At 51.1% G+C, this 27,500-nt stretch overlaps 2 protein-coding genes across 3 annotated transcripts in view; both read left to right on the forward strand.

Annotated features, from left to right (window-relative positions):
- lrig2 (leucine-rich repeats and immunoglobulin-like domains 2) overlaps positions 1-10,364 on the forward strand; it is a 17,527-nt gene extending 7,163 nt beyond the window's left edge. Inside the window, exons 9-18 of the mRNA XM_036530917.1 lie at positions 58-129; positions 842-910; positions 1,317-1,480; positions 1,966-2,277; positions 3,184-3,465; positions 6,582-7,022; positions 7,271-7,423; positions 7,547-7,690; positions 8,104-8,349; positions 9,140-10,364. Of these exons, the coding sequence (XP_036386810.1) occupies positions 58-129; positions 842-910; positions 1,317-1,480; positions 1,966-2,277; positions 3,184-3,465; positions 6,582-7,022; positions 7,271-7,423; positions 7,547-7,690; positions 8,104-8,349; positions 9,140-9,375 (2,119 nt within the window). The 3' untranslated portion in view covers positions 9,376-10,364. The remainder of the gene's footprint in view (positions 1-57; positions 130-841; positions 911-1,316; positions 1,481-1,965; positions 2,278-3,183; positions 3,466-6,581; positions 7,023-7,270; positions 7,424-7,546; positions 7,691-8,103; positions 8,350-9,139) is intronic.
- A 3,928-nt stretch (positions 10,365-14,292) lies between these two features.
- LOC118778783 (membrane-associated guanylate kinase, WW and PDZ domain-containing protein 3) overlaps positions 14,293-27,500 on the forward strand; it is a 78,411-nt gene continuing 65,203 nt past the window's right edge. The window contains exons 1-3 of one of the 2 annotated variants that reach the window (XM_036530495.1): positions 14,477-14,499; positions 14,687-14,765; positions 15,400-15,750. In XM_036530495.1, the coding sequence (XP_036386388.1) occupies positions 15,444-15,750 (307 nt within the window). In that variant the 5' untranslated portion in view covers positions 14,477-14,499; positions 14,687-14,765; positions 15,400-15,443. Of the gene's footprint in view, positions 14,443-14,476; positions 14,500-14,686; positions 14,766-15,399; positions 15,751-27,500 lie in introns of those variants that run through there. The other variant, XM_036530496.1, reaches the window with a different exon arrangement.

Genomic DNA, 27,500 nt, shown 5'->3' on the forward strand with positions numbered 1-27,500 from the left:
CCAAACAGAACCGTGATGGTGCCGCAGTGGTGTCTGACACGCGTGTGCTTTCTGCAGGGTGCTGCAGAGAAACAGGATCAAATCCATCACCAAGAAGGCCTTCGAAGGGCTGGAGGCGCTGGAGCTGCTGTGAGTCTCCCCAGGGCCCTGCCACTCCGATTACGCAAAAGAGCATCAGTCACGTCAGTCCCATGAGCAGAGCTTTCATTCAGTGAACACTGCTGTCAGCCGCTGAGCTCTGCACAACACAATGTCTACTCAGCAACCTGCTAGCTAACAGTGCTAGAGTAGCTCACTCTTAGAACTGTACAGAGTGGTAACTCTGTTTGACAGTGTCTGTTGGGGAGGGGGTGGGTGGGAAAGGTGGTTTACTAGCTTGCTAGACGTGGCTAATAGCTGTGCTATTGGCGCTGCTCCAGAGAGGGCTGGTGAAGGCTTGCCTTGAACCTGCTTATGCCTGGTGTTCCGTCCTGCTGGTGCTACCCTCAGGGTTATGTCATTATTACCCTGACAGTTCTGCTGATCTTACCCCTTAGCAACAATAAATCAAAGAAACTGCGTACTAAGGTTTTAGTGAAAGATTACAGTCGGTTTATCAAAGAATTTGTATGTATTCAGATGTATTAAAATTAAAATATTGGATTTTATGCCTGTATGGTCCCTTCATTTTTTGTTTTTGTTCATTTTTGTTAGCTTTAAAGACATATATGATCAAGTGCCAAATTAATTATTAAATTAGTAAATCGTAGAATGATGCTACTTCAACAGGAAATTTGTTGTTGTGTTATAATGTGTGCAGCATCCCTCCTGCTGATTTAGCTGTTTTCCTCCCCTTTAACAGGGACCTGAGTAAGAACGGCATCATGTCCATCCACCCTGAGGCCTTCTCCCACCTGCAGCTCAAAGAGCTGTGAGTATGGGGGGGTGCTCACCTGAAAAGTCTGGGCTCTTACTCTGTCCAACGGCACATGTGTGTTTCTCAGATAATGTTGTTATCTGTGCTGGGAAGAAAGATTGTATTGCACTTCTGTGTATAACTGTGTTAGTTTCCTGGTACCTGGGGTAGAGACTGTTACAGTGTCTGTGTTTTGAGGTGTGCAGTGGGAGGTGATACAGGACTGTAACTACACTGAACTAGATATGAGGCTGTACCTGAGCACTGCTGTGTTGGATATGAGGCTGTACCTGAACACTGCTGTGATGGATATGAGGCTGTACCTGAACACTGCTGTGATGGATATGAGGCTGTACCTGAACACTGCTGTGATGGATATGAGGCTGTACCTGAACACTGTGTCTGCTCCCGTGTTTCCCAGCTTGCTGAACACCAGCAGCCTGCTGTGTGACTGTCAGCTGCAGTGGCTGGGGCAGTGGCTGATGGACAGGGGCTTCCAGCGGTCGGCCGTCGCTGTTTGCGCCCATCCCGCCAGCCTGCTGGGCCGCAGTGTCCTGACCGTGCCCTCCGAGGAGTTCGTGTGCGGTGGGTGGACTACCCTGCCCAAAATTACACCATGTTACACTGCATTACCCAGCATTACACTGCATTACACCGCATTACACTGCATTACCCAGCATTACACTGCATTACCCAGCATTACACTGCATTACACCGCATTACACTGCATTACCCAGCATTACACTGCATTACACCGCATTACACTACATTACTGCCATTTATTGTCTTATCCAGAGTGACTTACATAAGTTACAGTTTTTACATGTTATCCATTGATACAGCTGGATACTTACTGAAGCAATTCTAGGTTGAGTACTTTGCCTAAGGGTACAGCAGGAGTGCCCCAGCAGGGCATCGAACCAGCAACCTTTGGCTACGAGCCATGCTCCTTATCACTATGCTGTACCATTGACCATTGCTGATGATTACAGTGCAGTAGTGTGCTGGCAGAGAGGAGATGAGATGTCAGACCATGAGACCGACTGACCTCTGACCCCTGACCCCTGCAGATGACTTCCCGAAGCCGCGGATCACGGAGCACCCTGAGACGCGAGTGGCCCTGCGGGGTTCCAACATCACGCTCACCTGCCGAGCTTCCAGCAGCAGCGACTCGCCCATGAGCACCGCCTGGCGCAAAGACGGCGAGCTGCTGTACGACGCCGAGGTGCAGAACTTCGCCCGCTACCAGCAGGGGGAGCTGGTGTACACCACCCTGCTGCACCTGCTCAGCGTCAACTTCACTGACGAGGGCCGCTATCAGTGCGTGGTCACCAACCACTTCGGCTCCAACTACTCCAACCGTGTCAAACTCACCGTCAACGGTGAGGACCTGTCTCTCATTGCATTACACACGGTGTGTGTGTGCATGTGTGTGTGTGTGTGTGTGTGTGTGTGTGTGTGTGTGTGTGTGTGTGTGTGTGTGTGCGCGTGTGTGTGTGTGTGCGTGCTTACTTTTGGTGCATTAAGTGACAGAGAACTGAAACTCAGGACTCAGAGCCCTTGATTATTTTCTTGCGTTTGAAACCGCTGTCAGCGCAGTTTCGCTTCTGCTGGTTTCATGCCAGTGCATCTCTCTGTCTGGAAGCTGGTTTCCAGCCAGTCTATGGAAATGTCGTGTTTTTAATTACTTGTGTAATCATGGCCTGGATTAAAGCATTAAATACTATAGCTTATCTGAGAGCGTGTCATAGCCTGTTTCTCAGCAGGGAGGGGCTGCAGAGCTCTGATAACCTGAGGAAATAAATTCTAAGGGAATGTTCAATAATCACCTGCCCTTGAACACCTGCTCCTGTTGCTCGGAGACAAATCAGCACGTTAGACTCGGAGGGCATTATACCTGTAATAACAGGCAGCTGTGTTCCTGCGAGCCGAAGCCTTTGTGTTCTGATTTTTGTTCTCTCTGGCTGAATCGGTGCAATTTGTCAGTAGCTGTACACATTCACACCTTCGGTACTCCCAACAGGCTTCGGTAAAATTTCATTGTTTCTCCAGCTGTGACTCATTATGTTTGGAAATAAACACTGGATGATAAAGAGGAAGTCAGCAGCTACTCAGATGCTCAGTAGTGCACATATGTTCTTTATACGTATAACAAAACATCAAATTAAATTTTTAAGATTTAGTTTATTCATTAGTTAAAAGCGAAAGAGGTTGTAGCTGGTCACAGGCTGTTGTGAAACGGAGCGTTAGAGCTTTATGTCGCCCCACCCCTGCCCCGCCCCCCGCAGAGCTGCCCTCCTTCCTGAAGACGCCCATGGACCTGACAATCCGCACAGGCACCATGGCCCGGCTGGAGTGTGCGGCGGAGGGCCACCCATCCCCGCAGATCGCCTGGCAGAAGGACGGGGGCACGGACTTCCCCGCCGCCCGCGAGCGCCGCATGCACGTCATGCCCGACGACGACATCTTCTTCATCGCCAACGTCAAGACGGAGGACATGGGCGTGTACAGCTGCACCGCACAGAACGCTGCTGGCAGCCTGTCGGCCAACGCCACGCTCACTGTGCTGGGTGAGCCCGTCTCTCCGTTCCGTCCGTCCTGTTTAAACATGTGTCTCTTCAGCCCCCGGGTAGTCACGCTAAAAAAAGCCAGTAGCCTTAGACTGTAGTGTCTTGAGTCTGTGCGCATCCTAATGTCTGTGGCAAAGCAGCTCAGTCTGCACATGCTCTGAAAGGCTTTCTTGAAAGTCCATCGCAGGGACATCTGACCGACGGTGCTCTCAGTCTCTCCAGCTCAGGAAGTTTCTTTTGTCCATGGGAATTTCATTTTGCTGCGTGGTTATGAAAACATTTGCATTACATTTACATTTATTCATTTGGCAGATGCTTTTAACCAAAGTGACTTACTAGTGAGGCAGAGTAGCACAACACAAGCAAAAAGTCGTACAGAGTCAAAATGTTAGAAGTGCCGCATAACCAAGTTTCAATAGTTGGCCAGACAAGGTACAAGGTAACTGGTAGAGACACAAGTGCATGAACCTGTTTGATTTTTTTAAGGAAAACAAAGTAAAGTAAAAAGTATTCAAATTTCAAGCCAAATACATAAATCCAGACGGAAGGTTGTGTGCATCAGTATGTGGGCGGTTTGAGGAGAAGCTGATCCTGCACTACGCTGTGGCTGTATGTGGTTTAGATTGATGATGTACGATGCTGTTAGTCAGAGAGTAACGCTGTGGCTGTGTGTGGTTTAGATTGATGACGTACGATGCTGTTAGTCAGAGAGTAACGCTGTGGCTGTATGTGGTTTAGATTGATGATGTACGATGCTGTTAGTCAGAGAGTAACGCTGTGGCTGTATGTGGTTTAGATTGATGACGTACGATGCTGTTAGTGAGAGAGTAACGCTGTGGCTGTATGTGGTTTAGATTGATGACGTACGATGCTGTTAGTCAGAGAGTAACGCTGTGGCTGTATGTGGTTTAGATTGATGACGTACGATGCTGTTAGTCAGAGAGTAACGCTGTGGCTGTATGTGGTTTAGATTGATGACGTACGATGCTGTTAGTCAGAGAGTAACGCTGTGGCTGTATGTGGTTTAGATTGATGACGTACGATGCTGTTAGTCAGAGAGTAACGCTGTGGCTGTATGTGGTTTAGATTGATGACGTACGATGCTGTTAGTCAGAGAGTAACGCTGTGGCTGTATGTGGTTTAGATTGATGACGTACGATGCTGTTAGTCAGAGAGTAACGCTGTGGCTGTATGTGGTTTAGATTGATGACGTACGATGCTGTTAGTCAGAGAGTAACGCTGTGGCTGTATGTGGTTTAGATTGATGACGTACGATGCTGTTAGTCAGAGAGTAACGCTGTGGCTGTATGTGGTTTAGATTGATGACGTACGATGCTGTTAGTCAGAGAGTAACGCTGTGGCTGTATGTGGTTTAGATTGATGACGTACGATGCTGTTAGTCAGAGAGTAACGCTGTGGCTGTATGTGGTTTAGATTGATGACGTACGATGCTGTTAGTCAGAGAGTAACGCTGTGGCTGTATGTGGTTTAGATTGATGACGTACGATGCTGTTAGTCAGAGAGTAACGCTGTGGCTGTATGTGGTTTAGATTGATGACGTACGATGCTGTTAGTCAGAGAGTAACGCTGTGGCTGTATGTGGTTTAGATTGATGACGTACGATGCTGTTAGTCAGAGAGTAACGCTGTGGCTGTATGTGGTTTAGATTGATGACGTACGATGCTGTTAGTCAGAGAGTAACGCTGTGGCTGTATGTGGTTTAGATTGATGACGTACGATGCTGTTAGTCAGAGAGTAACGCTGTGGCTGTATGTGGTTTAGATTGATGACGTACGATGCTGTTAGTCAGAGAGTAACGCTGTGGCTGTATGTGGTTTAGATTGATGACGTACGATGCTGTTAGTCAGAGAGTAACGCTGTGGCTGTATGTGGTTTAGATTGATGACGTACGATGCTGTTAGTCAGAGAGTAACGCTGTGGCTGTATGTGGTTTAGATTGATGACGTACGATGCTGTTAGTCAGAGAGTAACGCTGTGGCTGTATGTGGTTTAGATTGATGACGTACGATGCTGTTAGTCAGAGAGTAACGCTGTGGCTGTATGTGGTTTAGATTGATGACGTACGATGCTGTTAGTCAGAGAGTAACGCTGTGGCTGTATGTGGTTTAGATTGATGACGTACGATGCTGTTAGTCAGAGAGTAACGCTGTGGCTGTATGTGGTTTAGATTGATGACGTACGATGCTGTTAGTCAGAGAGTAACGCTGTGGCTGTATGTGGTTTAGATTGATGACGTACGATGCTGTTAGTCAGAGAGTAACGCTGTGGCTGTATGTGGTTTAGATTGATGACGTACGATGCTGTTAGTCAGAGAGTAACGCTGTGGCTGTATGTGGTTTAGATTGATGACGTACGATGCTGTTAGTCAGAGAGTAACGCTGTGGCTGTATGTGGTTTAGATTGATGACGTACGATGCTGTTAGTCAGAGAGTAACGCTGTGGCTGTATGTGGTTTAGATTGATGACGTACGATGCTGTTAGTCAGAGAGTAACGCTGTGGCTGTATGTGGTTTAGATTGATGACGTACGATGCTGTTAGTCAGAGAGTAACGCTGTGGCTGTATGTGGTTTAGATTGATGACGTACGATGCTGTTAGTCAGAGAGTAACGCTGTGGCTGTATGTGGTTTAGATTGATGACGTACGATGCTGTTAGTCAGAGAGTAACGCTGTGGCTGTATGTGGTTTAGATTGATGACGTACGATGCTGTTAGTCAGAGAGTAACGCTGTGGCTGTATGTGGTTTAGATTGATGACGTACGATGCTGTTAGTCAGAGAGTAACGCTGTGGCTGTATGTGGTTTAGATTGATGACGTACGATGCTGTTAGTGAGAGAGTAACGCTGTGGCTGTATGTGGTTTAGATTGATGACGTACGATGCTGTTAGTGAGAGAGTAACGCTGTGGCTGTATGTGGTTTAGATTGATGACGTACGATGCTGTTAGTGAGAGAGTAACGCTGTGGCTGTATGTGGTTTAGATTGATGACGTACGATGCTGTTAGTGAGAGAGTAACGCTGTGGCTGTATGTGGTTTAGATTGATGATGTACGATGCTGTTAGTGAGAGAGTCACACTGTGGCTGTTCTCCCCGCAGAAACTCCCTCATTTGTGCGGCCCCTGGAGGACCGGACGGTGGCGCGGGGGGAGACGGCGGTGCTGCAGTGCATAGCGGGGGGCAGCCCGGCACCCCGCCTAAACTGGACCAAGGACGATGGGCCACTGGTGCTGACGGAGCGCCACTTCTTCGCCGCCGCCAACCAGCTGCTGATCATCGTGGACGCAGGGCCGGCTGACGCGGGGAAGTACACCTGCATCATGTCCAACACGCTGGGCACGGAGCGGGGGCACATCTACCTCAACCTGGCGCCCCCGCCCAACTGTGACGCCCCCGGCGCCTACGAGGACGACGGCTGGACCACCGTGGGCATCGTCATCATAGTGGTGGTCTGCTGCGTGGTCGGCACCTCGCTCGTCTGGGTCATTGTCATCTACCACATGAGGAGGCGGAGCGAGGACTACAGCGTCACTCACACAGGTCGGCCAGTAGCGGCAAGAGGCTTGGGGAGGGGCCGGTCTGCTGAATGTCACTGCTTATTGGATAAGCAGTGCTTGTGTGTTTGTATCATCTGAACAGTCAGTTTCCGAACTGGAATCATTAGCCTTACTAATGTTTCCAGTTGGGACATGTTGCTTGTTTTGACCAGCAGGTGGCAGTGCTGAGCAGTGATTTCTCAGAGCCATAGACAGGGTTTTAATGCACTGATCTGTTCTGTTGTCTCGCAGATGAGATGAACCTGCCGGCGGACATCCCCAGCTACCTGTCCTCGCAGGGCACGCTGTCCGAGCCGCAGGAGGGCTACAGCAGCTCAGAGGCCGGCAGCCATCAGCAGCTCATGCCTCCGCTCCCCAACGGCTACGCCCACAAGGGCACGGACGGTGAGCCGGCGGCCCGGGCTGCGGAGGGCTGGTGGGGGGGGGGGTCTCAGGGCTGATCTGGGCTGTATCTGTGGGGGAAGGGCTAGGCTAACGCTAACTCTTTGCTGCCACTGTGTTTTGCAGGTGTGTGCTACGGGGACGGGGGCGGAGGGGAGGGGGACACAGAGGGGACTGGGGTTCTGCACACCCGTGTGGGGTCACTGTTCGCCGGGCGGAGCAGCTTCCACCCCGGCGACCCGCGTGAGGGCATGGCAGGAGCACCCCCAGGTGAGAGAGTGTTGCCCTTCCAAAAGCTTCTGTAACCCACAGCTCCTTAGAATGGAGGCACATAAACCTCATGCTTTCATGCTGAAATAAGTGGATTAAAGTAGCTGTTGGCACGTTTGACATCCCGGTTTACATCTGTCTGTGTGTGCCTGAGCCCTGTGGCAGGCTGGCGCTCTCATTTACAGAGCTTCTCCTCTTATTAGCTGAAAATGGGACGTTTCTCTCAGTTCGCTGTTTATTCCGTCTCTTCAGTAGTATTCCTGATCCTGCCAGCTCACAGTCTCCGCCAGTAACAGCGGGGCAGGGGGGGTGGGCTGCTGGGGTGCTGGCGGGCGGTTTTGGGGTGGCAGTGGGGAGTTTTTGGGTGTTGCCGGGCAGGTGTGGGTATGGAGCTCACTGTGTCTGTCACACAGGTGGCCCCGCCCCTCTGGTCATCTGCTCAGATTGCTATGACAATGCCAACATCTACTCCCGCACCCGCGAGTACTGCCCCTACGCCTACCTGGCCGAGGACGACCTGCTGGACAAGAGCCTGCCAGGCATTGTGGGGCACCTGCCCAAGGAGCCGTACCCCGGCCACGCCCAGCGAGAGGACCCAGTGTTAGAGAGTCTGATCAGCAGCCAGGACTCCCATGGCCCACCAACGCGCTGCGGCAGCGGTGAGTACACCCTAACCCCTAACCCCTAACCCTAACCTCTACCCTAAACCTAATCCATAACCCCTAACCTCTACCCTAAACCTAATCCATAACCCCTAACCCCTAACCTCTACCCTAAACCTAATCCATAACCCCTAACCCCTAACCATAACCTCTACCCTAAACCTAATCCATAACCCCTAACCCCTAACCTCTACCCTAAACCTAATCCATAACCCCTAACCCCTAACCATAACCTCTACCCTAAACCTAATCCATAACCCCTAACCCCTAACCTCTACCCTAAACCTAATCCATAACCCCTAACCTCTACCCTAAACCTAATCCATAACCCCTAACCCCTAACCTCTACCCTAAACCTAATCCATAACCCCTAACCCCTAATCTCTACCCTAAACCTAATCCATAACCCCTAACCCCTAACCTCTACCCTAAACCTAATCCATAACCCCTAACCCTAACCTCTACCCTAAACCTAATCCATAACCCCTAATCCTAACCCTAACCCCCCACCCCATCCCCTAACGCTAACCCCCACCAAACACAAGTCACACTGCACTGTAACTACGGGACTGAACGCAGCTGACAGACACAGTTCAGACTGTGTGACCTGTGTAGGTGAGGGGGCAGAGAGCAGCTGTGCTGTGCTGTGCTGTGCTGTGCTGTGCTGTGCTGTGCTGTGCTGTGCTGTGCTGTGCTGTGCTGTGCTGTGTGGTTGAGCTACGCTGTGCTGTGCTGTGCTGTGCTGTGACTCTGACTCTGTGCTGAATGTCTGTGGCTCTCTCCCCAGATGCACCTCCCCAGCCGTTTTGGGGGGACAGAGAGGACCCCTCGTCACTGGGGCGCCGCGCAGGCCTGGCGCAGCTGGCAGTGACTGTTCACGAGGCGCCCCGAATGGGGGGCAGGGTCAGAGGGGAAGAGGCGGGCAATCCAGAAGGCAACGCCCCTGCTGGCCCCAGCACACAGGAGCACAGCAGCGCCTCCTACAGGACTAACTCCTCCCAGAAGCAGGGCGCCCCTACATAGAGCCCCTCCCCACCTCCACAGCCTGCCCCCAGACTGTGCCCCTCTGTGTGTGTGTCTCCTGGAATACCCACTACCTCCACACAGAGAGACACCTCACCATCTGCCAAATACAAGCCTGTTCTGTGTTTACATTCCTGCAGGGTCCTGTCCACTTCGGCTTTCGTTCCTTTAAAGAGAAAACACTTTGTTGTGCTAGGGAGAGAAAACAACTGGACCCCAAAAACCAGCCGGCGCCCCGGTCTCCGCAGCGCCCGTGGGTGGGGTGCGGCCGTGGACTCGGGGGGCGTGGCTATGAATGTATCTTTTGAAGAGCTGTGTCGGGCAGGTCCTCCGAGCAGGGGACACCTCTCTGCTCTGAAAGCGGGCGGGAGACGTTTCGGGGTGCGGTCTGTTCCCCTGCTCTGAGAGGGCCGACTGGGACAGCAACTCTGACCTTCTGCTACAGGTACTGGGAGGGGACTCCCCCTGTGGGCCTCCGAGCACCCCCAACCCGCCGAAAAACCCCAGAGAAACCGTAAAGGCCTGCCGTTTGCTGCTGATGCTGTGCGTGTGCGCGTGTGCGTGTGCGCGTGTGTGCATGCCTGCTTGCATGCGTGTATGTGTGCACGCACGTGTGTGTGTGTGTGTGGGGGGGTGGTGTGTCCGTCCTTCCAGCCACCAAGCATTCCATTCTTAATTTCTCGCTCGTTGCCCATCGGACAGTTCTCTCCCCCATCCAGCCACGCCCTAATGCCAATCTCACTGCGGTGTGCACGTCTGTGTAAAACTTCATTCTTTCACTTTGCCTCCAAATACACTAAAGCTCATTTTTTAGTCTTGTGTACATATGTGTTTATATACTCACACACGTATATTGCTGTCAGGCTAAAGAAATCTCATATTGCACATACGACAATCATGGCTGTGCTGACCATTGATGATGAATAGTCTTAAAAGAGCTGCGTGTGTGAGTGTGTGTGAGAGAGTGTGTGTGTGCGTGCGTGTGTGTGTGAGAGAGTGTGTGTGAGTGTGTGGTGAAAACAGTCCCAGGAATTATATTTCTTTTGTTTACTGAATATTCTCCACTAATCGCCTTTCCGTTTGCCTCTCTCTGCTCGCGCTCAGCCTGTCCTGCGTCTGTCCATCCTTCTGTCTGTCCGTCACTCCTCACATGTCAGTCTTTTATTCAGTTTGCTTTGTGTTTTTTACTATGTAAAATAACTTCAGTTCTTTACAGGAATCCAAAAACTTAATGGAAAAGTTTTGAAAATTCAATAACTGAGCGAAGGATTTTGGGGGGAGTAGCTAATGTACTCTGTATGTATGGACACGTATAGCGATTATTTAGGAATCATGTGCATACTTACCTGCATGCCTATAAACGCCGCGAAATCGGGGAGGAGCTGCGCCCCTGTGCACCCCAAAGTGGGACACGGCCCTGAGTCTGCACCAGGCTGTGGTCCTCATGCAGCGCTCAGACTACAAAAATTTACATCTTATACTTGGTTTATTTTAAACTATTTTTATGGCAAAAACAAACTTTGAGGTTGAACTCACGCTTCTCCTCATTTACTCTTTCCATTGTGCACTTTTTACTTGGACAAGCATGAGGAAATTACTCTTCTTACTACTGGCAGGTTTCCTTAGACAATTTTTTCAGTAAGAACTTGTAAAATCTCAAACTCCAAATGTGTAGCTGCAAAGTGGGTTTTCTGTAGCTGCAAAGTGGGTTTTCTCTCACTGTAAGCTGCTTCAGTAAGACTCTCACTGTAAGCTGCTTCAGTAAGACTCTCACTGTAAGCTGCTTCAGTAAGACCGCTCTCACTGTAAGCTGCTTCAGTAAGACTCTCACTGTAAGCTGCTTCAGTAAGACTCTCACTGTAAGCTGCTTCAGTAAGACCGCTCTCACTGTAAGCTGCTTCAGTAAGACTCTCACTGTAAGCTGCTTCAGTAAGACTCTCACTGTAAGCTGCTTCAGTAAGACTCTCACTGTAAGCTGCTTCAGTAAGACTGTTCCGGACAGTGCAGGTGTGATCCTGGCTCTTGCTGTGTCCCGTTGAATGACTGTGCCTTTGGGCTGTGAAAACGCTCTCTCTCTTGTGAATCCCTGTATCCGAGCGCCACTCCGTGGGTTTTGTTGGAGGTACTTTGAGCAGCTTGTGCTCAGGTGTGTGCAGGAGAATGGTACGTGAGTTAACAAAACGCTCAGCTGTCTGTGAATTTGCACGTGATAATCGCACCCTCTCGGCCTTATCCCTCTCCGCCTCCCGGCACTGTCGCAGCAAGTCCGGTTTCCGTCCACCAAACGCCGTGATCCCAGCCTTGCGCCTTGTCCCCCAGTGGACGCCTGGGGGGCTGGCCTTGTGCTCTTTAGCGTTTTGGCACAGCGGGTTTTTGAAACGGAAGCCGTGGTTTTTGCAGGTGGCTGCTGTGGGCAGGGGCCTGTGCGTCAGTGCTGGATTAAAGAGAAGCGTTTGTGTGGAGCTCGTTTCAGCCCTGCTGCCGGCCTGCGCTGTGCAGACCACATTCATGCCAGTTTCTGTGACGCCACTCGGTGCATCTGACCCTTTGTGTTGCTCTGCCAATATTGTTTTACCATTTATACCAAAGTTCAGCGTTTATGCTTTGGAAATATTAAAATGCTGCTTGTTTTGCTGTATTGTTTAAAAATGTTGCATTTCTTTGTTGTGTCATTTTTAAATGTTGTACCTGTACATTCTGTAAAGCATGTAAAAATATGTAGCCGTCCATAAAACAATAAATACAAACACATGCACTGTTTGTATGTGACCACGTGACCCGATTCTTTTCTTGTCCTGGAGACTTTACGTAGGCATGCATTCCTGTAAATAAGGAGTTCTGAACTGCAGGTGGCGCTACGTGGGTGTGGTGGCACCGGGAACCGAATTATTCATACTCGCTCCTAAAGTAGCATCTCCCGGCGTGGGCTCGTGTTATTAGCGGGGGGGGGGGGGGGGGTTACAGCGCCAGCTCGTTAACGTGCCCGTCGTGATGGCTCCATCTGCCAACAGTGCGTGAAAGGACCCAGCGCCGGCTGGCTGCGTACGACGGTTGTGTGTGTGTGTGAGAGAGAGAGAGAGAGAGGGAGAGAGGGAGAGAGAGCAGGTCTGTGTGTTTACGCCACTCAGATCCTCCAGAGAGCAGGTTTATACTAGCAGGAAGAATACGGAAGCGTACGGGATGCGGAGGCCTGTATGGACCTGCTGTTTACACAGACGTGTATTATGATTCATGATTTCTAATCTGATCTGAGTACATGGGGGCTCTATCTCTCTGAAGTTCACCGCGCTGCACTGGTCAGACACGCGTCTTTAACAATCCATAATGATTTATAAGCCATTTAAGTAATGATAGAATTCCTGGGTATGTCATTTTTCTTTAAAACTGTCCGATTGGGACTTACCGGTCTGCGGGTGGATCTGATCTTCCTCTCGGTGAGGCGGATCCTCGGGTGTCGGAGGGCTGCAGACAGACACGCTCCGGTTTCCGCTGAGACGCGCCGAGCCGTTACTACACCCTCACCTGACCTTACCGGAGCAGAATCCAATAAACCGGGAGTCACGGGACCTTATTCATCCCCACTGAAAAATCATCTGCACGCTTGAGGACAGTCTTTAAAAATGTATTTCAATATTTTATGGTCGTCTGCTGTATCAGAGCGTGGAATTAATCAATTACTTTTACAGCGTCTGTGCGGCGGAAATTAAATTGTTCTGTTTCATTCACTCTTAACCTCAAGCGATTCTTAAAGTAATCATCTGACTGAGCCTTAATGGAATATCGTGCTCCGTGATAACCAGAATGTACTTTTCCTACATGCTTTTACCCCTTACAAACGGTAGCCTACAACATGAAATCGAAAACATAAGGGATGTATAGGCCTATTTTTTGATATGTAAACGTGCCATATAGATTTTATATGTCCATATATTGTAATTGCGACACATTCCAACGGTGAATGATTAACCCTTACAGACCTGGAGATGTCAGACAGACACGTTTCAACATCTGTAGCACCTTCTTGAAGGGATTTAATTTACCGAAATTGATCGCAAGAGGGCAGCTTTGAGACGTAAAACAACACGTACCTGCCACCATATGGTAAATTCAATTTTAAACGCCTCACAAATCTGAGTCTGGTCTCCCATGTGCATTTTAGTATGCAAATCAAGTTTACAAAGTATAATGAGAATCATTTTCACTTAACGCTGATCCAACTAAATTGTGGGCTTTGAAATAATAACTGACTTTTATGGGATGTCAGTGAATGAGCGGATGAATGATTTTTGAGAGCACGTATATGTGAAGTACGAGTCTCTACGATTCTGCGTGATTGTAAGGTCTCCGTGATTACATTCCATCACGCCAGAAGTGAATGGGGTTTAGACTGGGTCACTGGATAGAGAGGGTCTAGATCTGGAAAAATTAGCCGACCTCCATGCAGCATTTTAGTGTTTTCTGTAGGAACCGAATATTTCTATGGTACTTGGGACGTGTGAAATGGTCAATTAGTATTTTTTAATTAATAACACAAACGTTATTTAAAATGTTTCTCTCTGGCCAACAATATTTTAAAAATCTGACAACACATACTGATAAAATTCACAACATTCCATTCAAACAGGTTTTAACTGTGGAATGCCGGCCATCTCACCTCACCGGTTGCAGGTTAACGCATCGCTACCTGTGTCTGTGTGTCGGAAGGAATGTGGCGAACGCACGGGCAGCGTAGCGTTCGCTCGCCATATTTGGCGTTTCCGGGAAAAGCCCTCGGGGAGAGACCCGCCCCACTATTTTAACCATTGGCTGAAGTTCAATGTTTTTTGGTAAATTCCCTCCTCCGATTGGTTCCGCATGTAAGCAATCAACAGCGCTTGCGTTTCCCTCATTGCAACTTAGAATATGACAATTATTAAAAAGTTGTGGGATTTTTTGCTGTGTTGCGCGTCTGTGCGGCCCCAGACGCGGACACTGACGCACGCATTCCGCGCTGGGATTGTGACGGTTCCGGAGCGGAGCGCACAGCCTGTCTGCCATCCGGATGAACTGGCACTCCGCCGGCGCCAGGTGTGTTACGGCCGCTTCCCGGGAATGCATCTGTGTTTCCCTCAATACAGAGAACAGGTGCGTGGTACACAGGTTGTGGAAAAGCAGTTTTAGCTGGAAAAAAGAAGCCATCCGACCGGGGATCCGAAAGTGTATTCGGTGGAATATTGCGCGCTGCATTAAATTGACAGCAACTGCTTTCTTCATCTGTAGCCGTTAGCAGGTGCATACGGATTATATTGGTGAAATATTTATGGTGCTGTAGGTTTGCATGGGCTGTCAGAAATGAAGCGAAACCTGGCAGTCTGGTGTAGCTGGAAACCCAAAGCGCGAGCGATGCTGTGGTGAGTGGATTGGGATGTTTTTTGACGTGTTTTCCCCCAGAAAAACTCATGCCTAATACCTACGGTTTATTTAATTATTTGCTATGTAGTAATGTCATGTAAAGCCGCGATATTCTATCGTAAATGACGGCGAAAATATATTGAATGCGCCTTTTTGCTTCGACATTTGCTGGCTAGCTATTTTGAGTATTGCTGCTTAGTTCGTGCCACATAACACTGATGAGTTGAATGTATAATATGCGTGAAAGAACAACAGCGTGACTTAGAACTATTTGTGATTACAGGGCAACCTTCGCCTACGAACAAACGCGTTCTATTTTACACGATAAACCTGAATGCGTCCGTTTAGCCACTGACGCTGGCGGCTCTATTTACGCTGAAGCCGACCGACCGGCTGGGGCTAGTGTGCACGGCTGACGTAATCAGCGGTCTCGAATTTACGATCCCTGACATCTGACATGAGTTTTTAATGCTTTCCGTGCTTTTACCCATAAATAGACCGTTTAAGGAATGTAGAACCACTATAAAGGGAATGGAATTAAGTACGACTGTGAAATTTGCTTTGTTTCAGAGTACGCATCACTGTGCAATTACTCAATTTGTTTTTGCGTGAATACGCCTTTATATATAGTAGAACATCCAGTGGAGACGTGAAAAAGCCATCGTGAAGGACTGATCATGTCTAAAACGCTGAAGAAGAAGAAGCACTGGTCCAGCAAAGTACAGGAGTGCGCCGTGTCATGGGGGGATGGCGAGGAACTGAGCTCTGTGGTGGAGGTACGCGGGGGAGCCGAGCTCGGAGAGTTCCCCTACCTGGGCCAGGTGAAGTCCGAGGCGGTGGTTTGTCAGCTCGGAAGGGTGCCCAGCCCCGGGGACGTGCTTCTGGAGGTGAACGGCACCCCTGTGAGCGGCCTGACCAACCGCGACACCCTGGCTGTCATCCGCCACTTCCGAGAGCCCATCCGTCTGAAGACCGTCAAACCAGGTGCGCTCCGCTACTTTTACCTTTTCACGTTTGAGTTTTGTTCATTCTCTCTGCTTACTGAGCAATACTCCGTGCGGCTTTTATTTTCATATTTAGGAATATCAGTAGTCTTTTTTTGCTTTTGAAATGACTAATGTTCATTTTATTAATTGGATTGATTAAACGCGACACGGTGACTGTCTTCCACATGGGGCGGACAGCAGTGCAGGTCCGTCGGTAGATCGAGCTCCATCGCTCCCGCACAGCATCCCCTCTGGGGCCGGTGTTTCCACCGCTTCACCGCCGAGCAGCGTGGAAAAGCGATTCCCTGCTCGTTCCCGGCGAGCAGCTGCGCAGCTGCGGCAGAATATTAAAGAAAGATGATTTGACATTGATTGATGAACGTTTACATGTTGTCATTTAGCGGACGCTTGTTTCCAGAGCAACTTGCAAAGATGGTGAAAGATGTATTTGATAAGGCGTAAACGCTACATACAGGACACGGTGATGTACACAACACGCGTCAGCCCTTACGCAGTGCGTGCATGCGAGCACAGCATGCGCTAAAACTGCACAACGAAGAGACAGTGAGTCAGGCTTCAGAGAGACGCACAGGCCCACACTGACGGGCACACGCAGTCCGCCGGGCCAGACAGGTGTGACGCTGTGATTGTAGATGCAGCAGAAACATTCTGTGCCCATTCACAGGTGATTCTCGTCCTCAGTCACACTCACTGTCTGCCCTGAGCCCAGAGCTCCATCATGAAGCATTCACCCTTGTCCTCGGATGGTCAAAGCTATCATGTCTTGGAGATGCTGTTGGTTATTTGTTTGATGTCCTTGAGGGCAGAGTCAGGGTTCAGGGTTCAGGGGTCGGGATTTGGGGTTTGGCAGTTGGGTGGGAGTGACGCTCTCTGAGGTCTGTGTGAGCAGTGAGGCAGTGAGTTTGTGGAAAATGGCTGTCAGGGCAGCTGAGTCTCAGAGCCCCCAGGGCACAGACTGCAACTGACTGTGATCAGGTGTGTGCGTGCGCGCGTGTGTGTGCGTGTATGTATGTGTGTGTATGCGTGCATGTGTGTGTATGTCAGCTCCATAGTGTGGTGGGTCCCAGAGCTCCTCTCTACCCCCCCGACACACACACACTCACACACACACACACACACACTGCTGTGTAGGTCCAGACTGATGGGTTGTATTGACAGAGCGGGAGCCTGGTCCAGAGGACTGCTGCTGCTTCTGTGCAGAGCTGGCAGTGACAGCCACTCTTCTTACCCACGGCCATCCTCATGTTATCCTCCATAATCTTCCCATAATTTTACATCTGATTCAGCACCTTCGTCTCACACACCATTTCCGCCCATCTATACAGCTTTCTCTCTCCTCCTCATCATCTTCATCATTCACCATCTTTCCCATCATCCTCAGCAGTAAGCTCTCAGGCCTGGTACAGAACGCATTCTGTCCACTGACACCGACCCCTGAGTCTTCATGTTCAGTCTGCTGGGTGCTCTGCAGAAGCCGTTTCCCCCACAGAGACAGCTGAGCAGGGGCTGTTTCTCCCTGCTTCTGCGGCATGGAGTTCAGTGAGTGAGCTGTTTCAAACACTGAGCTCGGAGCAGTGCTAGCTGCTTCATCACGACTCCCCCAGAGAGGCGAGAGAGAAAACCTAGGGAAAGAGCTTGCTTGGACACAATCGTGCATTTCCATTAGGTTAATATTCAGATACCATATGGCTTATAAGATTGAATATTTGAGTGATGGAATGCTCTTTTTCCCCCTTGAGCACTGTGTGAAGCTGCAGCTCCTTCTGTGTAAATAATGACTCAGAGAGCTCTGCATTCACTCACTCCCTCAGACTGAGCCGTGAACAGCTTCCGTCAGCTGGGCCTCTGTGTGCAGGGCTTACACTCAGCTTCATGAATATAGATGAGAGCAAACATCACTACACACTTATTAATTTTTGTTAATTAACCAGTGTTTGAATTCTGATGCTGGAGGTCAGGTAGTGAAGTGAAGGATCATGTGAAAAACAGTGTTTTAAGAGAGAAGGCCTGGTGCCCGTTAGGGACGTGTGCTGCATACAGATCCCGGTCTCGGTCAGAGGCCCAGTCTCGGTCAGAGGCCCATGAGGAATACAGGCTGGGACGGCTGTGAAATATCGGGGGTCATGGAAAGGTGTTGGTGACTGAATTTGGGGGAGGGGGGGGGTGCCAGGTGTTGGGGTGCATGGGTTGTTGGGGTGGTTCCCCCCACCTGCTCAGTGAGATTCACGTTGTGGTGGTGTCAGTTCAGACTCAGGGTATCACAGTGAGTTGTGTTTTTCAGTGTGTACTTCATTCATTGTTCCTTTAAGTCATTTCAGCATCACGGGAAAACACAACATGGAAGGGTTGCCGGGATGTTTGGATCAGAGTTCTCGTCCCAGGTGCTGTAAACATCACTTTCTGAAGTTTCTGATTTTTGCAAGAGATGTCCATCCTGGATGATATGAGGGTGGATGTGGATTTTTCCCCAAACTGACTGATGAGGCATACGTATGCTATAGCATTAGACTTCGTTTGCCACAGGCAGAATGAACTTTGCGTTTGACCTTAATTGAATCAGTGCTGTGAGTTCTGTGTCTGAGGGTTAGGAGAGGAGGAGGTTTGATTTGGAATGAGTGATCAGGCGGGCGTCTCTGCCTCTGTGAGGTACTCGCACCCCTCGGTCAGGGGCATTGTGGGAAGGACACCGTCTCCCCTGCCTATTGGCTTGGGCGGCCGTCTCTGACAGCTTGCAGGCTGCGCGTTTGGGCGCCTGCATGTTCACGCGTGTCGGCTCTGTAATCAAACAGGGATATGCCCCCCCGATGTCGTGGCCTCATGTTTAATTCACGCCTCTTACATCATTGATGAGTCAAAGTGGAAGAGGATCCGGGGCTCCTGGGGGTCCAGGTGATGCCGGCGCTGCCGGGAGACAGGGGATACCAGATGCTCACTACAGCCACGTTTTCTCAGAATCCCCCACTGCGGCTCGGGGGAAGCCTGGGGCTGGGGGGGGTGCAGGCGAGTGATACGGATCAGGAGGGAGGGGGAGGGGCCTCCGTAGGAGGAGACGCAAAGAGGAGATGCAAAGAGGAGGCGCAGAGCCGTATAAATGTTTAAACGGCCTCATCTCCTCCAGCTGTGACACTGCTTTTGCTTTACTGATCTGTGGGATGGGAGCTCCCCGAGGAGGGTGGATACGGGGGGGCGGATACGGGGGGGGGCGGATACGGGGGGGGCGGATACGGGGGGGGCGGATACGGGGGGGGCGGATACGGGGGGGGGCGGATACGGGGGGGGCGGATACGGGGGGGCGGATACGGGGGGGTGATAGGTGTTGGATGATGGTGTAGCAGGTTGTTCTGATTGGTGTTGGATGATGGTGTAGCAGGTTGTTCTGATTGGTGTTGGATGATGGTGTAGCAGGTTGTTCTGATTGGTGTTGGATGATGCTGTAGCAGGTTGTTCTGATTGGTGTTGGATGATGGTGTAGCAGGTTGTTCTGATTGTGCTGTTGTGGAATAAGGCAGGTGGGATTAACCCCCACCAGACTGCGTTTCCCAAGATGCACTGTGACTGTGGGTCTGTGGTCAGTAATGTGCATCTCTTCTGTTAGAAGGCTAGAAACACAAAGCCACTAAACATATGAGTGTGTGTTTGTGTGTGTTTGTGTTTGTGAGTGCTTGTGTGTGTTTGTGTGTGTTTGTGTGTGTGTGTTTGTGAGTGCTTGTGTGTGTTTGTGAGTGTTTGTGAGTGTTTGTGTGTGTGTGTGTTTGTGTGTGTTTGTGAGTGTTTGTGAGTGTTTGTGAGTGTTTGTGTGTGTTTGTGTGTGTTTGTGTGTGTTTGTGAGTGTTTGTGTTGGGGGGGGGGGGCTACTCCATGCATTGTTGAAAAAAAGAATGTATTTTACAGTTTGTACTGTTTAGTGGTGTAATTTCCTGCTGTCTGTTGTATGTGATGTCTTTGTGGCTGGTCTCTGTGTATTGCTGTGTGTGTGCATGTATATGTATGTATGGCTGTGTGTGTGTTTGTGTTTGAATAATGCTGTTTGATTAAGTGCTGTTGGTCTCTACACTGTGGTTGGGGTGAGTTTGTTCAGGAGTGGCTCCTCTCCCAGGGAAGGCCTGACTGCTCTGGGGTTAGTGTGTGCGGGAGCGGCTCCTCTCCCAGGGAAGGCCTGACTGCTCTGGGGTCAGTGTGTGCGGGAGCGGCTCCTCTCCCAGGGAAGGCCTGACTGCTCTGGGGTCAGTGTGTGCTGACAGAGCACAGCGTACGAGCTGCAGATGCTGGAGGCCCAGGCCACACCCCTGCGGTCCGGAGGGGAACTCCGCGGGCGCGGAGCGGGTCTGATCAGCACGGTGACGGGCGCGATCTGAAAGGCACAGTCACTGCGCATGATCCCTTTGTGCAGGCTCCACGCTCCTCGTTGGCAAGGCAACCGTTCCATCCACCAAACAACTGGTTTGCATGTCATTAATTCTTTTTTGAAAGATGCGTTGTAAAATGCTCCCTGATTAGAGAGGTGGAGAGGAGGAGAGATGTTGGCGCAGCGGGGGGGGGGGGAGCAGCTTCAGGGCTGCTGCGTGCTGCTCCTGTTCGGCTCCCAGACTCCTGTCTGTCAGGCCTGTCTCTCTGTAGCCTGCGGGGAGCCAGGAGCACCATGGTGATTAATCCAGTTCCTGCTTCTCGCTGACTGATCCATTCGATCCACTTGCAAAAATGACAGAGCAGGAAGAGCAGTTAGTATTAGCTCAGCCAATGCCCTGTGTGTCTGCGTATATGGTAATGTCACAGAATGTGCAGGTCTGCTCTCTCCGTCTGGGGGAAACAGACGCTGAGACAATCAGATCTGCTGGAATCTGGATTCTCTCTGAAGTGAGAATCAGCTGTACTGTCATGCAGTGACACAGCACATGATTACAGCAGCGGTCCATGTCAGCAAGGTGATTTTTTTCAGTAGCGGATTACAGGGTCGTTCCCCCCTGCCCCCCAAAAAGGCTTTGATAGGTCGATCCAATCACCCCCCCACCGGCGATGCTGCCCAAACAGTTTACAACGATCCTGCATTCGGGACACTTGTGCGCTGGCCAGTCCAGCAGTGGTTTAGCGGAGAGCACAGATGTTCCTGCCTGTCGGGGGCCGGTCAGCCCGCGGGAACATTCACGCTCCAGTTTTACTGGCAAAGCGACTGCCAGTATAAATCTAATGACAAAGCAGGGCTGTGGAGAGGATGGCTCTGAAGAAAAGCACTTTCAGCAGCGTGCTGCGAATTACGGTGATAAAGCTCTGTCTTTCACTGCATTTACATCTGATCCGATCACAGAATCAAATTCACTTCAGCTTCCGTATCAGTGTAATCAGCTGTTACCATGAAGTACAGGTGGAGCACAGAGAGAGGGAGAGGCAGAGGAGGGGAGAGAGGGGGGAGGATGGGGGGGCAGAGAGAAGGGATGAGAAGAGAAAGTAAAGCAACAGGAATGAAAGAGGGACACAGGAGGGGGAGAGGAAATGAAGGACTGTGACTGTGACTGTGTTTGTGACTGTGTCTGTGACTATGACTGGCGCTGTGAGGATGTGACTGTGACTCACTGTGACTGTGTCTGTGACTGTGACTCTCATTAGCTCCTCTGTAATTGAACCAGCTCTGCTGTTGTCTCAGGAAGCTTTCTGAAGAGAAACGTTCTGAAGAGAAACGTTCTGAAAAGCATACATGCGGCTGTGGCTAACGGCTACGTCGGGGCGTGTCGGCTGTAAACAGCTAACTGTCCCAGGCTAACAGCTGACCTGCCCGCCCTGGCGCTGTGAGGATGTTAGTGCAGCAGGAGAGGATTTCACAGCCCCAGTGAATCCGAGATGAAAAATGCCATAGAAGGTCAGGAAGTGTGTGGTAATGGGTGATAATGATGACCGTTAGGCCTTCTGAACTGAAGCGTGTCAGAGGCGTAATCCTGGGGTCTCGTGACGCACGATCCCGCTGAGGGAAAAGCTCTTCTGGAATTGCACTGGGCAACTGAGGACACAGCCTAACCTCCCCTCCTTTCAGCCTGTCAGATTATTATTTCTGTTATTATTTCATTACCATATTGATTGTGCGATTAACATGATTTGGGGATTATTCTGGAATGAGAGATACCAGATGTCCTAAAACCCTGGTCTCTCTTTCTCTGTTTGTTTCTCTCTGTCTCTCTCTCTTTCCCTCTCTCTCTCTCTCTTTATGCCTCTCTCTTTCTCTCTCTCTGTCAGTCCCATCCCTCTCTTCCTGTAACCTGTCTGTTTTTTGCATGTCTGTGTCTCTGTGTTTCTTTCTGAACGATTCTCTGTCTCCCTCGCTGAATATTGCAATAAATAAAAATTGTGTTTTCACTTAAATTCAGTGCATAATATGTGGATATTTTTCCCTCCGTGGTGCATTATTAGCAGAGTGTGGCTGTGCAGCGGGCCCCTGTCCTAGCAGGCCTCAGGGGGGAGTGCTGGGGGAGCTGTGCTCTCCTGGGTCTCATTTTGGGGTGTTTGTGTGGACCTGCAGAATGTTGGGGTGTAAAGGATGAACCTGGGGTGGGAAAATGTGGCTCTGAAGACAGAGCTCCTTCTCCTCTCTGCGCCTTCCATTTCTCACATGAACACCCCCCCCGCCCATGCCGCCGCCCGTTGTTTCAGGGCCAAGCTTTTGTCATTGATGTAATGACATAGCAGCACATTCATCTTCCAGTGTAATATATATGCAAACAGCAGGGTGTATTAATGTCAGTAGCAGACAGCTCACTCACTCCTGGGGGCGGAGTCTGTCGCACCCTTTGATGTGTATCGTTATTCCACCTGTTTATATGGCCTGTCTCACACAGGGTGATGAGTGAGCCAATTACAGCCAGGCTCATCACAGCCCCGCCTCCCAGAATGCACTGCTGCTCATACACACAGCCCTGCAGCTGAGTGCGAGTGTGTGTGAGCACGAGTGTGTGAGCACGAGTGTGTGAGCGTGTGTGTGAGAGTGTGTGTCAGCGTGTGTCAGCGTGTGTCAGCGTGTGTGAGCGTGTGTGAGCGTGTGCATGTGTGTGTACGTATGTTGTGTGAGTGAGTATGTTATGTGTGTGTGGTTAAAGGCGGTAATGAGAGGTGTGTGTCCTCCAGCATCTGAAGCTAAGCTGGGCCACCCTCCTCCTGTCTGCAGGAAGCCGCCTGTGTGAGAGCAGATCCACCGCTGCGTGCAGCAGGCCCTGAAGCGGGCAGTTTCCACTGTTTTTATCCTGACAGGTGAGACGCGGTGCTCTCTGAACGGCTCGTTTGTCACATGGACAGGCTCTTAAACGGCCTGGCCTTTAGGACGGACCGTTATCCCACAGTGTGAGACTGCTGGAATTGCACCGCCATGCTGCTGCAGGAAGTGAAGCACTTCCCAATCCGGTCCTCACAGGCCTGGCCCAAGTACGGCAGCTCACACAGGACAAACAGAACCCGCAAGTGCCAGAAGGGGGAGGCGGACAGAGAGAGGGGGATGGCAGACAAAGCGGATATGCGAAAATAAAACCGCAAAAATTAAACAAAAATACAACACGAACCCCTCTTTCTTTAACCCAAACGCCACACGCGGCTCTGTGTGTATCATAAATCTGCAGAGATGTGCATTTGCTCTCACTCTCAGCCCTCAGAAAATTAATAATATCTGTTAATTATCAGTTAATTTATGCAGCGATTCCCAGGCTCTCTGTAATCAATATTAATGGGAATGAACATGCACTTGAATACTGATGCTGAAAATCAATTACTGATTTCATGGTTTAATACCTGAATAATCAGATGTTTGTTCCCATCCGGTGCAGAGAGAGTCTAATGGAAGCAGGAAGAGGGCTCTGCTGACAGGTGCGCGTTAGTGATATCAGCAGGGCTTTACGTTTAGCTGCAGTGCATCGGGTTCATCAGGCACGGTGTGGCTGTTGTGAGTCTCGGTGCTTCTTGTTTCTGCTCTGATATGCATGTTACTGTGTCTTGCTGTTTTGTGCCGGTCTGATTCCAATGGGCAGCTTGATGGAGGGGTGGGTGGAGAGACGGGTGATTGACAGGTGAAGGCGGGAATCTCAGCACTTTCTGCTCCCAGCAGCACCACACAGTGACAGCAGGCGCCTGGTTCTGACCTGGGGAACGTTCTGGATGGGCCAGGTCAAGCTCAGGGGCAGATCTCTGTGTGCAGTGACCTAAAGCAGATCACACATGCAAACTAAATAGAAAAGATAGAAGCAGATCGCATCACGGTGCTGTAACCCCTGAGCCCTTGTTCTCTCTCTGGGACGGGAGGCAGGAACATGCCGGGGTCGAAACGCAGAGCGGTGAAGAGGCAGCTTTTTTTGGAATCCTAGTGCCTGCAAATAGCATTTGCAGGCACCCCCCCCCCCCCCCCGAGCGTGAAAGTGCATAAGGGGCAGAGCTGACAGCTGAGGCGAGGGGCCAAACGCCCCCCCTCACGCTCCCCCCCCACGCTCCCCCCCACGCCCCCCCTCACGCCCCCCCCCCACTGAAGCCGCAGGTGTCCCGTCTGCAGGAGCAACTTTTAAGGAAATGTTCAGGGCACTGCTGTTCATTGCGGGGTGTGGCAGGGCAGACCTGTGTGTGTGTGTGTGTGTGTGTGTGTGTGTGTGTGTGTGCGCGTGTGTGTGTGTGTGTGTGTATGTTTCAGTTTGGGGGGATTACACAGAAAAGCAGTGTTGCCCTGGGAAGAGAAATGTCTGCCTTAAAGACCTTACATAATTTTCAGTAATCCCCTGGCTTCCCAGCATGCCCTGGGGCCATGGTGGGGGAGGGGTGAGAGGGGAGAGAATCTGCCTCAGTGCTGTGGCCCCATGGAGCAGCTGACAGTGTTACAGGCCTGGGAGAGTTGGCCTCGGTGTGTCCTCCTCAGGGGCACACAGTGCTGCCCGCCGGGCACTGATGCAGCTGCACTGATGCAGCCGCCGGGCACTGATGCAGCTGCACTGATGCAGCCGCCGGGCCCTAATGCAGCCGCCGGGCACTGATGCAGCTGCACTGATGCAGCCGCCGGGCCCTAATGCAGCCGCCGGGCACTGATGCAGCTGCACTGATGCAGCCGCCGGGCACTGATGCAGCTGCACTGATGCAGCCGCCGGGCACTGATGCAGCTGCACTGATGCAGCCGCTGGGCACTGATGCAGCTGCACTGATGCAGCCGCCGGGCACTGATGCAGCTGCACTGATGCAGCCGCCGGGCCCTAATGCAGCCGCCGGGCACTGATGCAGCCTCTGGGCACTGATGCAGCCTCTGGGCACTGATGCAGCTGCACTGATGCAGCCTCTGGGCACTGATGCAGCTGCTGGGCCCGAATGCAGCCTTTGGGCACTGCTGCAGAGCTCATCACCACGCCTTTTCGTGGAGATTCCCTCCGACTCCCGTGCTAACAGTCATGATCACTAGGAGAGACTGCATGATTTAAGGTGTTCAACATTTTGCAGTTTGACAGAGAATCATGGTAAAATGAAAACATAGCAAAATGAAAAACGGTTAAAAACCGTAGTGTGTAAAGGGCATAAAGGAAAAATGGTTCAAATTTGTTGACAGATGCTTCTCTTTAGAGAGAGGTCACTGGTTTGATCTGTATTGGGGTGTGTTATGTCAGCAGTGTTGATGCTGAATACCTGCCATCTCCTGTGTGTATGGGAAGCCTGCGAATGAGAGTGGCTTCCTCCCTCCTCCCTCAGCCGAGCCCAGCTAACAGCGATGTCCTCGCCACCCTGCTGGGTGTCACCTTGTTTTAAGCGTTAGAAAGGAGATCATCCATTTGCCCAGTGTCCTCTGCCTTGTCCTGCACCATCCACATTTTAAACATCAGCACACACCACTTTCACCAGCTGCAGGTCCTGTCCTCCCACGCCGACACTGAAACGCTCTGTCTGAAGTGGCCCCGTTAGGGATGGACTCTGTGGGTCAGTGTGCTCTGCTGTGTAGGCTGTCAGACTGCAGGGGATTGTGGGAATACTTGTGTTCACAGGGCCTCATGGATCTGTGCAGCACTGCTGAAAGCTGTCCCGCTGGGTTCCCTGCAGCTCTGAGGACACCCCTTCCCTCCCCAGAACTGCTCCCCTGCAAATATACCTGCCACGCTGGCAGCTTTTTTAAGGTAAGCCCTCACAGTCTCGGTACTGGCTGGCCAGGCAGACTGGTTTGGTTATGGTGAGAGCACGGTCTCAGTACTGGCTGGCTGAAAAGAAGCATGCAACAGGCGGAGGAGTCCTGATTTTCCTGTTGTCAAGGCTACAGAAATCTTGCAGAACACAGCACCTCCTGGATCAGAAAGCAGGCTCTAAGCGCTCTGCTGGAGTGTGGCACGGGAGACATGCCAGGAGCTTTTTTCCCGGTGACTGGTGTCAGGCAGAGCAGTTCTGGAGCTGTGAAGCTGGTGATCGGTCAGTCAGAGCATTTCCGGAGCTATAATGCTCCTGATTGGTCAGCCAGAGCAGTTCTGGAGCTGTGAGACTGGTGATTGGTCAGTTAGAGCAGTTCTGAAGCTGTTAGGCTGGTGATTGGTCAGTCAGAGCAGTTCCGGAGCTGTAAGGCTGGTGATTGGTCAGTCAGAGCAGTTCCGGAGCTGTAAGGCTGGTGATTGGTCAGTCAGAGCAGTTCCGGAGCTGTAAGGCTGGTGATTGGTCACTCAGAGCAGTTCCGGAGCTGTAAGGCTGGTGATTGGTCAGTCAGAGCAGTTCCGGAGCTGTAAGGCTGGTGATTGGTCAGTCAGAGCAGTTCCGGAGCTGCAAGGCTGGTGATTGTCTTTTGTTACTTTAACAGTTTCTCTCTCCTGCCTAAGACAGCACTGTTTGCTGTTGAAATGAGTTTCCCCTGGTTACAAGCTGAGGCCATCGGAGAGAGAGCACAGGGTGGGACCAAAGAGAGAAGCTGCACTGTGTCAATATGAGGTGGTTTGGCTGTTTATGACAGTGCTGTACATTTGTCTGCTGAAGATTTGGATTTAGCATCGCTGGGGGAGGCGTGTAAGGAATGCAGGAGTGCTACAGAGCAGGCGTTCTGTTCCGGAATGACATCCGCACAGCGCTGGCTGATTGGCTGAGTTCCGGCCGGCTGATTGGCTGTCCTGTTCATCAGAACACCACCCCGTTCCCACCCTCCCTCGCTGGTCTCGCTGGCCTTGGTGTATTGGAGTTTTGTTAGGGCCCCAATGGCATCATTGGTAGTGATTGAACAGCCATAGCAGTAACGGTGCAGAATCTTTCTCTGATGGCTTTACTCTGCCATGGACCGGGAGGGATGTGCTCCACACCCAGAGGGAGCAGCAGACAGCTCTGTGAATGGCCTGCCTCTCAGACTGTGATTGGTGGAAGCAGTGTCTCCTGCTGGGATCACACCTCCCGGCAGCCTCCCGGGGGGGCCAGCGTAACCGTGAAGACGACGAGGTCGTGAGGATGCAGCAAGCTCACGCTCTCACTGAGAGGCTTCCTGTGGAGAGGAGTCAGAGGGTAAAGGTCACCTCAGACCGTTAACACACTGCAGAGCCACGGCGCAGTAACTCCCTGCACAGTCAGAGCTGCGGCCGCTGCGCAGCGTTAAGGAAATGAGCTCAGAAACACGGGAAGCGTCGGCTGAAAAAGCAGCGTTCTGAGCGAGAGCGATGGTATTGTCAGAGTGAGTGTCTCCGCTTTGGTCTGTGCGGTTTGCTGTTTCACAGAACCGCGAGCTATGCGGAGTGGCTAACTCATTGTTTACACGGGTGAATTGCAGTATTAAACTCG

The sequence above is a fragment of the Megalops cyprinoides genome, chromosome 6 (assembly GCF_013368585.1).
Source record: "Megalops cyprinoides isolate fMegCyp1 chromosome 6, fMegCyp1.pri, whole genome shotgun sequence".
Taxonomy (NCBI): Eukaryota; Metazoa; Chordata; class Actinopteri; order Elopiformes; family Megalopidae; genus Megalops; species Megalops cyprinoides.